Source organism: Lactuca serriola, chromosome 6 (assembly GCF_051521515.1).
Source record: "Lactuca serriola cultivar US96UC23 chromosome 6, Lser_US96UC23_V15, whole genome shotgun sequence".
NCBI lineage: Eukaryota > Viridiplantae > Streptophyta > Magnoliopsida > Asterales > Asteraceae > Lactuca > Lactuca serriola.
Window position 1 is genome coordinate 9,917,309 of NC_136413.1, and position 17,711 is coordinate 9,935,019.

At 31.7% G+C, this 17,711-nt stretch overlaps 2 protein-coding genes across 2 annotated transcripts; one reads left to right on the forward strand and one right to left on the reverse strand.

Moving 5' to 3' along the window:
• Positions 1-11,046: 11,046 nt before the first annotated feature.
• LOC145059461 (actin-depolymerizing factor-like) lies at positions 11,047-12,309 on the forward strand. Its single transcript, XM_079007310.1, has 3 exons — positions 11,047-11,143; positions 11,372-11,634; positions 11,974-12,309. The coding sequence occupies exons 1-3, from the start codon at positions 11,141-11,143 to the stop codon at positions 12,122-12,124; spliced, it is 417 nt and encodes a 138-aa protein (XP_078863436.1). The 5' UTR covers positions 11,047-11,140; the 3' UTR covers positions 12,125-12,309.
• Positions 12,310-12,404: 95 nt separating this feature from the next.
• On the reverse strand, positions 12,405-16,782 carry LOC145059460 (Nucleic acid-binding, OB-fold-like protein). Its single transcript, XM_079007309.1, has 14 exons — positions 16,416-16,782; positions 14,880-15,771; positions 14,699-14,753; positions 14,458-14,578; positions 14,281-14,379; positions 13,924-14,211; positions 13,734-13,841; positions 13,579-13,650; positions 13,411-13,497; positions 13,239-13,310; positions 13,031-13,120; positions 12,824-12,931; positions 12,649-12,717; positions 12,405-12,573 (listed from the first exon to the last, which is right to left on the reverse strand). Exons 1-14 carry the CDS (start codon positions 16,650-16,652, stop codon positions 12,499-12,501), a joined length of 2,373 nt encoding a protein of 790 aa, XP_078863435.1. The 5' UTR covers positions 16,653-16,782; the 3' UTR covers positions 12,405-12,498.
• Positions 16,783-17,711: the final 929 nt, after the last annotated feature.

Consider the following 17,711-nt stretch of genomic DNA (forward strand, 5'->3'; position numbering starts at 1 on the left):
GTTGTCAACATCTCTCTGCAAAAGGATATGAATGTGTATGAGAGATATATTTATCAGCATAAACATTTACCTTAAGGTATATTAATATATTATGATGATGTGTCTGAAATAGATGCATGATATTGTACATATTGATGATGTATCTTATCCTATGAATTCGATCTTAAAGCTAAGTAAACTCAAAAATCACAGCATTTATGATTCCACTCGTTTGTAGACTTGTCTAAAATCCATGATACGATAAATGATTTGATTGGAAACGTAAATATAGTCACGAAATGCACCTGCTTAGTCAAGATTTCCTTAATAAATATTCAAGTGCATTACAAAGTTGTACATATATGAATAATGTTTTTTCGTGGGTTATGTTTTGAAGAGAAGCAAGAATGAATCTCATAAAGTCATTAATATCAGCAGGAGATGATGTAGGATTTGTTGTAAATGAGTAAAGGGAAAATGAGTCAGGAGGATAACCAACTGTTGCATTTGTTCTCATTTGGTCCCTTTCCTTTTTTTTGTACTCAATATACCATCGAACTTGTTGTTCGTGTTCACCATAACCCTTTGACCGGCTATCACCGGTGAAAAGCCGGTCAAAAGGGTTATGATGAACACAAACAACAAGTTCGATGGTATATTGAATACAAAAAAAAAATGGACCAAATGAGAACAAACGCAACAGTTAATTACCCTCAAGAGTCATTTTCCCTATAGAAAACATTAACAATAACTAGAGAATAAAAACTATAAGATATGACAAATGAATTATGAGACAACAACATTCAGGTTTTAAAACCAACCCAGCTAATTAATAACATTTTTATGTCTATGATTACATCAAGAAAAGACTAAGTATGTATAATGCAAATTGAAAATTCAATGTTCAAAGACATGTAAAAACAATATTCTAAAACAAAAATATTATAACAAAATCACATGATGGAGAAAGTAACTTCTTTTCTATGTCGTGAAAATATCTAAATCGGTCTACCTACAAAGCTTGATCCATGTCCATCATGAAAACATATATTTAAGAACATAAAAGTGACTTGAGACTCCAAGATTAAACCATGTTAATTGTTAAATTGGATTCTTCGAATCATCTCAATATCTTATTTTTATAGCTAAAAAGAAAAGGGCGAATAATTTATATTTCTCTTTATATATGAAACTATATAAAATAGGTATAGATCAACATTACACATATTCACATATTCCCAAGGTTCCCAGAAATAGCAAAAATACCAATTCATATTCTTTGGCTACAGTGTGATTTTTTTCACAAATCAAATACAAACCTTTGATTATACCCTAAAAAAGGATCTTAAAGACCAATTTGTGTATTTAAGCACATAGTTGTCCCTCATACTTCTTTTCCCTCCAATTCTATCATCTTCTCACTTTTAAATATATTATACGTAGCGTTTCTTGTTGGTGGAAAACATGTTAATTTTCTAAATCTTCTCTCTCTCTCTCTCTCTCTCTCTCTCACACACACACACACACACACACACACACATATATATATATATATATATATATATATATATGTTAGGTGCATTTCATGCATTCATTTTGTAGTTTTAGTTCATTAAAGTGTATTGCATTTAGGTTTAAACTCATGCATTTTGCATATTTTTCGGAATTATTCATGATGCAATTCCATTCACACACTTCTATGATATTTCAGGGACTTTTGAAGGTTGGATTTTGATGGAGGAAGTTAAAAAGATTTGGAGACAAAGTTTTAGAAGTTTTGGAGCATTGAAGAGAGAGAATGGAGAAATAAAGAATTTGGCTTCATAGGAGTTTACACGGTCGTGTAAATGATAGCTTATAGTTTACACAGGCCGTGTAAACGCATATACAAGAGCATTCTACTTTTCTTGTTTACACGATCATGTAAATGGCACCCTTTAATTTACACGGGCCGTGTAAACGTCTCGACAGTTTTTAAAGTAGTTTTACTCTCATATAATTGAGACAATCAGTTTTGTTGGGAGTTAAGTCGGATTTTGGGCAGAGAGAAGGCGATTTTCAGAGCTTTTGGAAGTAGATTAACACTTGGAAACACTTTAATTTCCTTTTTGTAAGTCAATTTGAAGTTTAAACTTGTTTGATTTGTAGATTAACCTAGACATGTGTGGTTGATTTCATTATCATTTCCGAATCTGAATTCTTAAGTATGTGTTGTTAGGTTGTAACTTGAACTTGATTTGTGTTTAACATCTAGTAATCTTTGATTTGATCTTAATCATGTGTTTGGTTTATTCTCTTTTTCACTTGATCAATGAATTAGGGTTTTTATCAATCTAGTTAATCAAATTGTAAAATTCGTATATGTTTTATGATTTGATGTTAGTAACATGTACTTAATTGATTGTAATTAATTCAAAATGAGTGTAATCAAAGATTAAATGTTCATAATCCCAAGCTTATGAGGTATATTGAATATTGTTGGTAATTGTTGCAAGAACTTAAAGTCATTTAATGATTTGATGAAAGAGCTTATTTGAATCAAATCAATTAAATGAAGTTTTATTTGAAGAACATGTTTTGAATAAAATATTTTTTTGTCAACTTGGATATTAGAGTTTATTAGTATCTAAATTACCAACCTAGATAGAACATAATCATATTCATTTTGCATCTTTCAACATAATACATGTATAAGAATCAGAATCGGAAATGTATTTCTTTTACTAAATTCTGTTAACAATCTTGTTTATTTATGAAGTTTAAATCTAGTTCAAACACAATCCCCCATTTTAATATTATTTGTATTATGTGTGAAAATATGGCAAGATAAGAAGTCTTGTATTCCTGTGGACCGACCCTTCTTACTCTATACTATCTTTAGTATAAGAAATAGCAGTGATTTGAGCTTTATTAATATTATTTTATCCCATTATTTGTTGGTTTGACAGCCAAACAATATATATATATATATATATATATATATATATATATATATATAGAGAGAGAGAGAGAGAGAGAGATTTATGTCTTATGATACATGACACGTAGACCGAACTAAGTGATTGTACCAAAAAAACATGGATCACTTCAACTAATAAAATGTTTCTTTTTGGGATTGTTGGCATGAAAACCTTACGAAGTTTCGCTTTTATCTTTAAAAATGATGTGGACTCCGCTTAGACTAATAAAGCTGACATGGACTTCATTTAGACTAATAATGTTGATGTGGACCTTTCTTGAAAAAAAAGACTTTCTTCAAGCTAACAACGACCATGGGATCTCTCTTTGGTGCATCTGATGGATCTCAAAGAAGCTTGGGGGGGTCGCGTATTAGTAAAGATTTTATGTGATGTAAGTTGAACCTATTTTGCCTTGAATCATATCGCGAAATATTGAATCGTAGAATTGAAGATAGATTGTGTTCAAACACAAATACTGTCTACAGTCGAGCAAAAATTTGTCTCCTGGCGTTTGGTTTATATACATTGCCATTAAAATCATCTTCATCTTCAATGGAAAGACCTAAATTGTTGAGTGGTTGGATTGCTTCACCAAGATAAATCAAATTATCAAGGGATTTTGAGATGATGAATCTACACAAATATTGATTAACCATATAGGGTATCCCACATATCGAAACCTAGAGCTAATTTGACCATCAAATAGTCAAAATTAAAATGTTAAATGCATGAATTTTACATTAGAAAACACATATACAATTTACAATTTAAAAAAATAAGAACGTGGAGAAAGAAATTGTTACATTTGATTTCCAAAAGGGTTTAATTGTCTAATTTTCATCACAACTCAATCCCATTTCATTGAAAAAACAGAAGATTTTACAAAACCCTTCCAAGCTCCACTTTTTCCACATAAAGTTCTCACAAAATCAATACTTTGGCTTTTCCAACGATGGAAGTTTATAGCATGCTCAAGTTTTGGAGGTACACAGGAGGCGGAGATCCAACCAACATCGGAGACTTTGATTCCAATTTTAACGACGATGAGTCGTTCTTCGATTTGGTGCTCACTAATCCAGGTGATGAAATGAAAACGATTATGATGCGTCTTCTAATGTCAACCTCTTTGGTGGTGATTCTAAACTGAGTTTCAAGTTTTCGTATCCTAATGAGGTTTATTCCAAGAATAGGCGGAAGATTTTGCCTCCCAATTCACCGAAATCTCCTCAAGCGTTGATTTCAGAGGTTCAGAACAACAAATCTAGATTAGACAAGGAAACTTTCAAAATCGAAGAAGTTAAGATCGAATTATTGCTGAAAAAAAGATAACAATTTGAGAGATGTGTATAAACGGAAGAGAGAAAGAAGAGGGGATGTGGTAGAAAAACTCTACATATTACCTAGCTTCCAATTTAGTTGATAAATCCACGTGGATTTGATGAGGTGGAAGGAATAAGAAGGAAAAACCTCCACATCAGCTAGATAACATTAAAAACATTTGGAATTTAACCAAATCCTCTAACAAAAACTATATCATCAAAGTTAAATGATCTTAAAGGGTGAAAAAAACTTAGGTGACCAACTAAGGACAAGTGTAAAACTTCGTAGGTATTTTATGCCAATAACCCTTCTTTTTATTACTAAAAAATAACTCACACATCCTCTAATGTACTCTTAATAATGTTTATTAATTAATTATGTGTATGCTAAAGTGGCATCCGATATTGCTATGAATGATAAGTATGCTAAAGTGGCATCCAATATTGCTATGAATGATGTGTGCAAGCTAAAGTTCTTGGAATTGAAAAAGAGAAACTATTGACTCGTGGTTTTCAAGATCGAAGGCAAAACACAAGAAGTTGTTGTGGAGAAACTAGGTCGGCCAAGTGAAAATTATAATGATCTTTAGAATAGCTTGCCTGGTAATGAATGTCATCCGCGCCACAGATGACTACTAGAAAACCTTCTAACATATCAAACCTCCGCTCTGATACCATGATAATTGAGCCATATGATTATTGAGAGAGAAGAGTTACAAGTGATCTATATGAAAAGTATGAAAGCTAAGAACAAGAAATAGGAGAATAAATACTAGCTAAAACACCAAACCCTAATGGGCTAAAGGCTAAAGGGCCCATAAACAAGTGGGCTAACTACACATAGGCTAACAGGTTAAAAATAATAGAGAAGGAGATAGGAGATGAAAGATGAAAACTATAATAGGCCTTGACTTACTAGTACTTTGGTACTAGACGATGTAGTAATCTAGCAGAGTATAGATGACAACCACAGACTATTCTAGGCAGTCTAGTGGAACGCTAGCAAACTCACAACCTATAAATACTTTTGAACTATGTGTTCAACAAATGTACTATAAAACCTATTGACATGTATTGTAGGTGGATTCCCTAAAATAATATTGTCAATAAATAAAATGATCCTTAAGAATTAATATAGAAGAAAACCTACTGACAAGTATCACGGAGGAATCCATGAACTAGTACTACCAGCATAGATGATCCTTAGGATAGACCTTTAAGAATAAAGAAGATAATGGGGATGAAAAATTGGGTTGATTGTTTAATAATTAAACATATTAACTATATTATTCATGGTTGAAAACCCTATGTACTCACCATGTTTCCCAACCTGACCCACTCAGTTTATTGTATTAAAGGTAGCGATTTAAAATATACATTCTGCTAAGAGATTCTAGGAGTATTTGGTCACTAATTTAATTATTATAAGGCTTATAATATTTCATTATGCCTATGTTTATGTATTAACGATGACATCCTAAGGTTTTAATAAAACACATTTTTTCGAAAATAATTCGATAATATCATTAGCACATTTTGGGACAAATTCCGCATAAATAATATTTTCAAAAGAGTACTCTGAATTAAATAGGCATAATTAAATCGGTCTTTTTATGGAAGTGGAAATGGGGATGTCACAACCTAAGTAAGCCTATATTCTCAAATAATAGTAACAAACACAACATAATCTCAAGATCTTCAACCTAATCATAATTACTTCCTAAATTACAATCTTAACATCCCATACTTGATATTATAACTTAATCTAGTTGTATTGAAAGAAATGTATGGTTGATAGTTTGAGGTAATTTGGTCAATAAGCCTTCTCAAAAGGACTAAAGGTGGTAAAGATTAAAGAGTCTTGAACACGTATACAAGTATAATAAGGATGCAATTGAGTATAAGTGTGGAGTCATGCATTGGTTTAATAGGCATAATCCAAGATCAATTTATGCATAAACATGAATAACCCTAAACCGATTAAAGAACACTTAACCGGAGAATATGATATCCCATTGATGTAAAGATGACGATTTCATATTACAAATCTTTCACTTCCGTAATGGTGTGACTGATCGATTATGATTGTAACATCCCAAAAACCAGGGTTAAATTTTCATTTTTAAAATAATAAACACATTCATTCTTACAAAATTACATTTAGGGCAAACTATTTTCTAATAAACCATTATTTAGAATTCAGATTTATAATGAAGACAATGCGGAATTTTGAATCATAATATTATTGATGTATGTACAGCCCCGCCTTCGCAATCCGATAAATACCTGCAAAATAGTTAATCCACAAATGTTACCACAAATTTTAGTGAGTTCCCCCAAAATATCACATACAAAACATCATAATAAGCAACTATAGGTTATCCTCAACCTTAGGGATCAGTAGTCTCAGTGGGCTAACAACACACCATGTGGATTAACAGCACACCTTACGAGTTATTTGTAACCCTGGGGACTAACAGTAGTCCCATGGACTCACAACAGTCCAGGAGTTATTAGTAACTCAATTCACATACAACGGAAATCACAAATAAGACCCAGTTGGTCAGCATGAATATACTACCACACATGCAAGTATAGTGAGAGGGCTCACCTTGCAAGGAGCAGTTAAACACTACAGCTCTCACCTATCAAATACTGATCCTACAAGACACCTAACAGCAATAAAGAGTACCCTCTCAGTCTACACTCCAAAACCCTTAGTTTAACCAAAAGTCAATCCATGCCGAAAGTCAGGAGTCAAAGTTAAAGTCTATAGCCACAATACCAAAAACTGATTGTCACTTCGTAACCAGCCCATGGCCACATTGTGGCTAACAAGTTCAGCCCCGATCTAAAATCAGGATTCGACAACTCAGCCGTGACTGAAACCATCGCCGCGTCGTGAGGACCATGCCCTCACTTCGTGACTAAGCCAACCCAAAATAATCGAGATAAAGCTCATTGTCACGTCATGACCACCATATGGTCACGTCGTGACTACAACTGGGACACTTAATGCATTCAACCCTTAATTCTTAAATCCATCCATTCCAAAATTCTTAAATCCATCCATTCCAACTTCTATAGGGCCTTGTTACTCCAAAACATCCTAAAAATCAATGCTTTATATACATACATGTCCAATACATGTCTTGATCTCATAAAAGGCCAAAATGATGAAGAAAAGGAACCACATTCACATGAATGACATCAAAACTCAGCTAAACCTCATATCCGTGAAACACAACCTTCAAGGGACGATAAGGACCCATAAAGTTGCCAACTTTATGGAATCCTCCCATCCAAACTTTCACAATATGATGAAAAAGGAACAAATAGTATAGATTTGGAAGCTAACATCATAAAGTTTGGATCTTGAATACTTACAATGGTCCAGAAATGTCTCAAACTCAAACTCGAAGCTTGCCAAGAGGTTTTCTACACCACAAGGGTATTCTTATTCATTCCATGGACACCAAAACTCCAAGAATAAGCTCACAAATAAAGACGAGGCTACTAGGGTTTGATCAAAGCTCTAGAGGGTGATGGAGGTTGGACATGAAACCCTAAATCCGTGATTAGGGGTTTAAATACGAAGAAAACCCTAAAAGATCATGGGCTTGGGTTACATCGCTTGTCACCTCGTGACCATACACATGTCACATCGTGACTAGCCTCTAGATACACGTTCCCAAGCTTGACTTGTCACGTCGTGACCTCCTTATGGGCGCATCGTGATTTTCCCGAAAATCATGCATTTGACTCCTTAATGTCCTACACTGATCCATTATGGAAAACGGGTGTTATAATGATAGATGAATCACATACATGATTATGGTGTTTTAGAAAGGATTTAAAATGTGAAAGGAGTGAACGTTAACCTCTCCAATGAAAGGCACACCCTCTTTACGTGTATGTTTTATTTACCAATTACACCTTATGGGAAAGTTCTAGAACCACACACAAAAGTAGTCCCTCGAGTTATAGACATATGACATATGCAACATACTATACATACTTAAGTCCATGTACCTAAAATGTCATTATGACACGTGTTATGATACATAATTATACAATTATACTCATCATATAATAAACATTACAAGGATAATCTAAATGCCATGCTAACGAATTATTTTGCAACACTGTAAACTCGACGGTGAAGTAAATTGTGTTGTTGAATATGAGTCTCATATTGGTGTGGATATGTATTACCGTATTTATGTGCGCACTCATACCTATTATATTTTTTGTTCTTGACCTAGATAAGTATGTGTGAGAGAAACAACATATTAAGGTTTTCTCCATCGTTTTTTTTACTCTTCATCTAGTTCAATTCTGTAAAAGTTGATCGTCTTGTTAGTTGTTGAAGTTCTTAATCCGCCATTCAATCTTTTAAAACTTATTATTCTTTAAGTTTCAATCTGTAATTTTTAAAAAGGCACACCCTACAAAAACGGACTAACAAGATAATTCTATTTTATTTTGGTAATACTAATTGAAAAATTAATGTTCAAAGAGCTATACATAAGTTAATTGTGGTCATGTTACCAAATCAGAATACCATCGCCAATAAAAAAAGGTTAATGACCTAGGAGGGTAATAAGGTTTTAACTTTGTCAACATAAGGTCCTTAAAGTTTTTTTTGTATATGTTACACAAATATGGTTGTTATAAACAGTTTAAAAATGATAATAAGGTCTTAATTTTGTCCATATTAGGTTCCTAAGGTCTTTTTTTGTACATATTACACCAACATGGTTGTTATAACCGTTTAAAAAAATGTAATAAGGTTTAATTGTGTCCACATTAGGTCCCTATTTTTAATATTTTTATCATTTCATCTAACTCTTTTACAATTTATATCAGTATCTAGTTAGATGACTTCATCATTTCATCTTTTCATTTTAGTCGCTCATTCACCACAACCACGATTTCAATCGAAAGGTTACATAACAACTTTTTTTCATTTTTACGAAAAAAAAATAATAATAATGAAAGTCTTAATGATTAAGGCTATGTTTGGCACCACAGCTAGCTGATAAGCTAGTTTATTTTTCGGTATTTTTTAAGTTATCATGTTTGGCAAGCCAAAAAGTAGCTTATAAACTAGCATTTTAAAAAGCTACTTAGACTAGTTTTTTAAAAGTTTTTTTTAATTTTCAACTATACCTCTTAATTAATTAAGAAAACATATTTTTTTAATGTCATTTTATGTCATTATATAAATTTCGGATAACTTATAAGTCAGTGGCAGAGCTAAAGTAAAAGAGTATCCCCAACAAGTAATGAGGTATCCATGATAAGTAATTGTCTATCGGGGATACCCAATTGGCGGAGCCATTACTTATTGGCGATATCCCATTACTTTTCGGGGATACTCTTTTACTTTGACTTGGCTCCGCCACTGGCTTAGATTGAAATCGTGGTTGTGGTGAATGGGCGACTAAAATGAAAAAATGAAATGATGAAGTCATCTAACTAGATACTAATATAAATTATAAAAGAGTTAGATGAAATGATAAACATATTAAACATAAGGACCTAATGTGGACACAGTTAAACCTTATTACCTTTCTTTAAACGGTTATAAAACCATATTTGTGTAATATGTACAAAAAAAGACGTTAAGGACCACAAAATTAAAACTTTATTACCTTTTTTAAACGGTTATAACAACCATGTTGGTGTAATATGTACACAAAAAATAAATAAATAAATAAAACTTAAGGACCTAATGTGAACAAAGTTAAAACCTTATTACCCTCCTAAGTCATTAGCCATAAAAAAAAATCTAAAACTTCTTATGTGATATGTCTACTATAAACTGTAATCCTTATTCTAATAAAAAAATAGTTTTAATCTCCTTTTGACATGTGTCATTCTATTAGGCATTCTAATTAATACATATTTTATTCATTTTTTGTCATGTGTCACCATATTAGGCTTCTTAATTAATGCATACCACTTGTCAATTTATTAATTCTCCATTTCAAATTTTAAATTTCTCACTCTAATTAAATTAAATTAATAACATTATAATAAAATTAATACAAATTGTACGTGATATAATATTTCATACATTTATTTAAATTAACGATTATAACTTTATATAACTAAAAAAATCATTTAATTAATAATTTATTTAAAATAATTAATTAATAATTTTTGAATTCTCATTAAGAAACTTTAATTAATTTTGTAACCGTGGTTTCCACGGTTATAAACTAGTTATGTTAATATACAAATAAATAATCGGAAATCGAAAACTTCCCTAAGCAAATACATTACAATATCACATGGCAGAGAAAGTAACTTGTATTCTATGCTAAATTAGAAAAATATCTATATATATCTGCCACGTACCCACAAATACTCGATCCAAGACCATCAAGAAAACATATATTTATGAACATAAAGAAGACTAAAGACTCCAAGATCAAACCATGCATGTTGATCAACATCAACTTAAATTCTTTCTATCATATCATATCCAAATATCTTATTTTTATGGCTAAACAAAAAAAGACTAATATTTTGTATTTCTCTATATATGAAACTGTATAAAAGATGTATAATTCAACGTTAGAAAATCAAATTTTGAAAAACTCATATTTCCAAGGTTCATGGAAGCAACAAAAATACCAACTTATGTTCACTGGTTATGAGAATTGTTCGGTGTTATTTTTTCACAAATCAAACACAAACCTTTGATTTGATCCTCAAAATAAGGATCTAAAAGACCAATTTGTGTATTTAAATACCATATTTGTCACTCATACTTCATTGCCCTCCAATCCTATCATCTTTTCACCCTTAAATAAATTATATTCCAAAGATCAAATATCTTTACCGGTTCTCCGGTTCTCCTTCGTGGAAATCATGGTCTCTCTCTCTCTCTCTCTCTCTCTCTCTCTCTCTCTCTCTCTCTCTCTCTCTCTCTCTCTCTCACACACACACACACACAAACAATATTTTTTGTCTTTTCATACGCAATACATAGATCACAGACTAAATGATGTATCAGAAAAATGAACTTCTCTCACACGCACACACAAACATGCATTTTAAAATACAACAATCTTATTAATGATGTTCATTGAATATGTATAGGCTAACGCAGCATCTGGAATGGCTGTGAATGATGAGTGCAAGCTAAAGTTTTTGGAATTGAAAAAGAGAAACTATCGATTCATAGTTTTCAAGATTGAAGACAAATCACATCAAGTTGTTGTGGAGAAATTAGGCCAACCAAATGAAAGTTATAATGATCTTTTGAACAACTTGCCTAGCAATGAATGTCGCTATGCTGTCTTCGACTTAGATTTTGTCACCAAAGAGAATTGCCAAAAAAGCAAAATTTTCTTTTTTGCTTGGTAAGTACACACCCCTCATTTTTAACTACCACTAACATTTTATATCACCTTCTTTGCTCAATGTGAGCTTCATACCTTTGGAACTTGGAACCCATGAGCTTACATTTTACAGATAAGACTTATAAAAGAGAAATTAAATATCCTCCTACCATTTGTTCCTACTTTTCCTTCTACCATATCAAATGTTGACAAGTGGATTAAATGATTATTAATTTCATTAAATGTCTAATTAAATGTGACACATGTCAACATTTGATATGGTAGGAGGAAAAGTAGGAACAAATGGTAAGAGGATATTTAATTTCTCCTTATAAAATCAAAATGTTTGTGATTAATCAGGTCTCCAGATTCATCAAGGGTGAGAAGTAAGATGATATATGCAAGCTCTAAGGACAGGTTTAAAAGAGAGCTAGATGGGATCCAATTCGAGCTCCAAGCAACTGACGTTGGTGAGATGAGTTTAGACATCATCAAATCAAGAACCTATTAAATTTAAAAAGATAAAATCTTGGAAAATTAATAATACATTGGAGGGCAATTCATCCATTATAATGATTCCATAAACATGCACTAGGGGTTTGTTGAGGTTCGATTCATAATCTTATGTTTCCTAAGAGATTCTAATTCAAAAATGTGTATCATTGATCTTTTGAATATAAATAATTATTTGTTTTACATTCATTTTTAGGTTTCATTGCATATCATTTCAATTTCTATCATCTTATTATGCATGTTTTTTTTATGCTCATACATGCCATAATAAACACCAATAAGAATAAATACTACACTTGACCTTAATAAATGATATCAACACATTCGATGGCTTCAATTCAACATAAGACAAAACTATACAAAAAAAACCCATCATTCAACTCTACTCGCACATATTAGAATCGCAGATTTCATCTCTTCTTTTCCCATCGATGTCTCAACAATCACCTGCTCATAAACATAAATAAATAAATACAATTTATTTACTACATATCGTTAAGTTATAAATATCATTTTTATCACCTCTTGTACTTTGTTTCCAGCTCTCGCAAGCAATTTATACTCGTTTTCAAGCACAGACGCCATATAAACCTGCCCTCAAATAATACAATTCATAAAACAATTGAGAAACCTCAACACATTTTATTAAAAAAAAAAAAAAAATTAAAATTTAAAAATTGCAATAAGAACTGAATACCTGAAAAGTCGGGGCCAAACCGGGGCCCACAAAAAACCGGCCTTTTTTCACATTCTCAATGCCTTCGTATTGCTGCAGTTCTTTTACAAGCGATTCAACTTCGGGCCACTGTATAATTTATTTTTTTGTACATTACACAAGTAATTAATCAAGAAAATGTTTTTTAATATAATGTCAAAAAAAAAAAAAAAAAAAAAAAAAAAAAACCTCTTCGTCGGATTGGGCTGCTTCTAACTGTCCATCCAAGTTTGCTTGATCACCAACAACAGCCTCCAAAGCCTCGATCAATGGATCTGGCTGCCACAAGACAAGGATAAAATTGTAATTTTCATCCATTTTTAATGGATAAAATTATAAATATCTGTACATAGATAATAGATAATCAAATATATATGAAACTTGGAAGATAAATTACCGTAACGTCCTTCAATGATAAGAATATACGTTCGAGTGAAAAATCTAATTGATGAACCTTTGCTTCAATGACCTACAAATAAGATATTATAATTATCGAGAAAAGTATAAAAAGATTATAAAATAATCCAATTAATATTTAACATGTTTATATTATATAACACGAATCACACCTGCCCAATTTTGAAATAGGAAATCGGGTCCAAAGTATCATCCCATGACACTTCAGTCTGGTGAATCAGTGCAGGTACTCCATCCACCTACAAGGGCAATTACGTCTTTTAATAATGGGCAAAAAATATTTTACTTTCGATAAGGTAAAAACAAATTTATAATAATACCTCAACGAAAATCCCATAGTAAGTAATTTTTTTTATGAAACACTTTACAATGTCTCCAACGCTAAGCTTAGCCTACAAGAGTAGAAAATATTAAAATAATAATAATAATAATAATGAAAAATCATATTTTATTTTAAATAAGATAAAAATCTCACCATGAGACTTCGCTTTCTTTCAACCGATTCATCTTTCTCTTTTGGTTTTGCAGAAAATATTAGCTTGTTCGATCCTCTATCAGCCAAGACCACGTTGACTTTGACTTTCTGCAAAAGTCAAACATCTTTAAATTGTTTCTAAACATTAAAATCGATGTTTGTTAAACCAAACAAGATGAACAATTCAAACCTGACCAACAAACGAAGACAGGTATTTGAGTTTTTCTTGATCATAAATTGCAAGAAGGTCCTCAAGTTTCATATCAGATGATATTTCACCCTCCATCTTTTTAGGATCTATGGTTGATATTGGTAATGCGTTGTTTGTCGCGTCATATCCTCCAATAACACCCAGATTTTTCCTGAACATTGCAGGATCCAATCCTTTCTTCCTCAACCATGATTCAAAAGCTAAATACTTCCACTTAGTCGCAAGATTTCGGTAAGGCAAAAACCCTATTAGAGATCCGAACGATGCCTGTACAACAAGGGTAAAAAGGTAAAATCACCATGAGGGTAAATTGGGTAGAACAACTTTGACGCTTACAACAAAACCCCGAGTGCTTGAGTTTATGAGTTCCACTTCTTCTCTTCCTTCTGTCTTGATCAAATTTTCAGCTCTTTTCCAGTCGTTATCTTCACGCTCCTATTGATAAACTATCGTTTATCATTCTACTTATCTATAATTTTATCACGAATATACAAGAAAATCGGTGAATAATACCTTTAAGAATGGTGTTGTAGGCAAGTTTTCAGTCTCAAGAGTGTTATCATATGGTATTGGATTCGTGGGACCCGTAACTACTCTCTCGATCTTTGATGTATCTTTTACAGATTGATCTAATCTATAACACATCAACCATAAGAAACCATAGATTTGAAAGAAGAAACATTAATTTTTAATTTGGGCATGTGTGATTCGTGTTGTATAATAAACAAATTTAAAAAGAAACACAATTTTTTACCTTTTAGGTGGTCCTCTCAATGCAGTATCCAGAGACATTTGCATGCTCGAAGTAGCTGTATATCAATGGTGAAACACAAGAACATAAAACAGTATGTAAAATTCATCTGTAAAACTTTCATAAGCGCAAAATACTCATAAATCCTCACAAACAAATCACATGTTTGACACGGTTGTTTTACCTGTTACATCATCACTCTCCTGATCAATCTTATCCTGCACATTTTCCATCTCAAAAGCTAAATCGACATTTGCTAAACTGTTATTGATGTCATCAATTTCAGAATTCGATTCATTCTGATCCTTAATTTGATCCACTGTGATTTCAGGCTTCTGTAAGAGTGTAACATCCGTTTGGATTACACTTGAATCAACACTTGTTGAACTGTTCTTGATGTCAACAACTTCAGAATTTACCTCATTCTGATTTCTAAGTTGATCCACTGTGATTTCAGGCTTCTGTGAGAGTGTAACATCCGTTTGGATTACACTTAAACTCTCTGTATCATCTTCCATAGCTTCTGTTTCTTCTTTTTGCAGAAAGGGTTCAGGTTTCCTCACCATTGTCAAATCAGTCAACCTTTCTTTCTCCTGTTCTTTACTCATCTTAAATGAGAAATTTGGTCTCTGTAATATTGATGTCGAATCATCATCTTTAAAAGTAGTTGGTTTTCTTAATTCAACATTTGGGAAACTTTCTGTAGGATTATTATTATTACTCATAGCATTTTCCAGCATTTGGTTTGGTTTCTTTACTTTGGGTACTACAGATACAGGCTTATCATTTGATTCAAATTTGACTCCTTTCTTGGGTATGGGTCGGGTCAAATTTAGTCCATCGAGTGAATTCTTGGGTGCTGATACGGGTCGGGTCAAGTTTAGCCCATCGGGTGGATCCTTGGGTCCGGGTCGGGTTAACTTTGGCCCATCAAGTGAATCGTTTGGCTTTCTTCGAATATCAGATACATCAAATGGGACCTCCTCTATGTCATTAAAGGCTTTAAGACCTTTCTTATTGTATAATTTCTCAATATCCAAGAAAGATAATTCTGGGTGTGATTTTCTAGCGATTATCTGAAAAAATAAAATGGAAATACACATAAAAAGATCAAAATGTGAAAGGGAGTTTAGCAGTGTAATTACTGCTATCAAATTATCCAATTCAAATTAACTGAAGAAATATAAATCGCTCAGTTTATAACATGAAATGACTAGGGTTCTACTTGAATTCAATTTTTAGAATCCAACAAAAATAATGTTCAAAAAGCTCATCATATAGAATTCATTTGTAATCTTTATCCTATCTTATCAGAATCAGTCATACCAATATGACATTTTGAACAACACCCAAATCAAATTGCCAGTAAAATTCTACTTTTGTATTTTCAAATTTCAACTAAAAAATGTCAGAAATTAATCTCTAAGCATTCAGATATGCTATTTCCTATAAAAAAAAATATATCCGAACTAGTCGTATCAATTCTAAACTTTGAACAAAACCCAAATCAAATTCCCCTTGGAATTCTACTTCTACCTTCAAAATTCAACTAAAATGTGAAAAAGGCTAGTTATATAGAATCGAATTGTGTTCTTTTTATAACAAAATCGGTATATTTTCAACAAGTTATCTCTTTAGTTTTATGAGTAAGATACCTAGCAACTTAAAACAACACTACTTGCACAAACAACTGTAGAGAAGAATGGGGAGAGAAATGGACCTTGGCAAGGGTAAGTTTGGGGTCTTCACCGATCATTTTCCCAAACTTAAGCTCCATTTGGTCCCAACTGTCGAATTTATCTTCATCTTTAGCAGCACAAAGTGCAAATCTTCTATGTCGTTTGTGATGAAAAGGAAGATTTCTGTAAATTCTGGGATTTTTATAACAAGGGATCAGAAATCTAAATTTCGAAGCATCGGTGGTAGTGGTTGTGGTGGTGAGAGAGAGACTCTCCATTTTTCAAGAAAACGGAAACAAACTCATCAGCTGTAGCCGATAAGCTCTTGAACGTGATTCTGTATGTGAGTGTGAGAGAGAAAGAAGGAGAGGGGAGGGGTCTATCCGTTTGTGTCGTATGGGTGTTTCTTGGTTATTTTAGTAGTGGTGACGCGCAAAGTAAAGTTTCATAAACGTTAAGGGGCTACATTGAGAATAATCATAAGTTTATGTCCTTGTCTGTAAATATACTGGAATGTAAACAGGGGAGATCAAAATAAATTCGTGATAAATTAGCTTTGGATAAGGGAACTTCACTTTTTTTTTACCATCTCAAATCCATTTTTATTTTCCAAAAAAATAAAGTAAAAAAATAAAATAAATGATGTTTCATTTTCAAACTTATTTTATTTTTATCCTATTTTTACCTTCAAAAAATATTTCATTCTTTTTACTTTTATATATATATATATATATATATATATATATATACCCCTTCTATTAATTTGGTTTTAACAGATATATAGTCTATATTTTTTTCATTACAATAATACTAAATAAATAATATTATATTTATAATACGTAATTATAAGCTTTTATAAAATACGTTATGATGTTTTAAAATTTTCAATATGTATTTAAATTTTAATATGAATTTGATAAACAAAAAGAAAATTTATATTTATAATTAATTAATATAATTTAATATATAACACAATATTATAAGTATTAAATATTACATTTAAATAATAATCAATAGGTAAAAAAAACCAGAAATGTATAAATATATAAAACGAGTGATTAAAACCGACAACTCAAAGTTCATCCCAATTTTAGAGGAAATGAATAATATAACACCAAATATAGTGTTATACTATTAATTTCCCCCAAAATGAGGGAAGAAATGGAGTAAGGTTGGAGAGGAATAGGAGAAGAAATTGAAGAAATAATGGAAAATGGGAGTAGGTTGCTCTTAGATAACTATATTTTTGGTATTTTACATATAGGTAAATTTCTTTTTTGTATATATTTAGCAAACTAATTTGTTTTAGTTGTTCATCAGCAATATTTTAAATACCT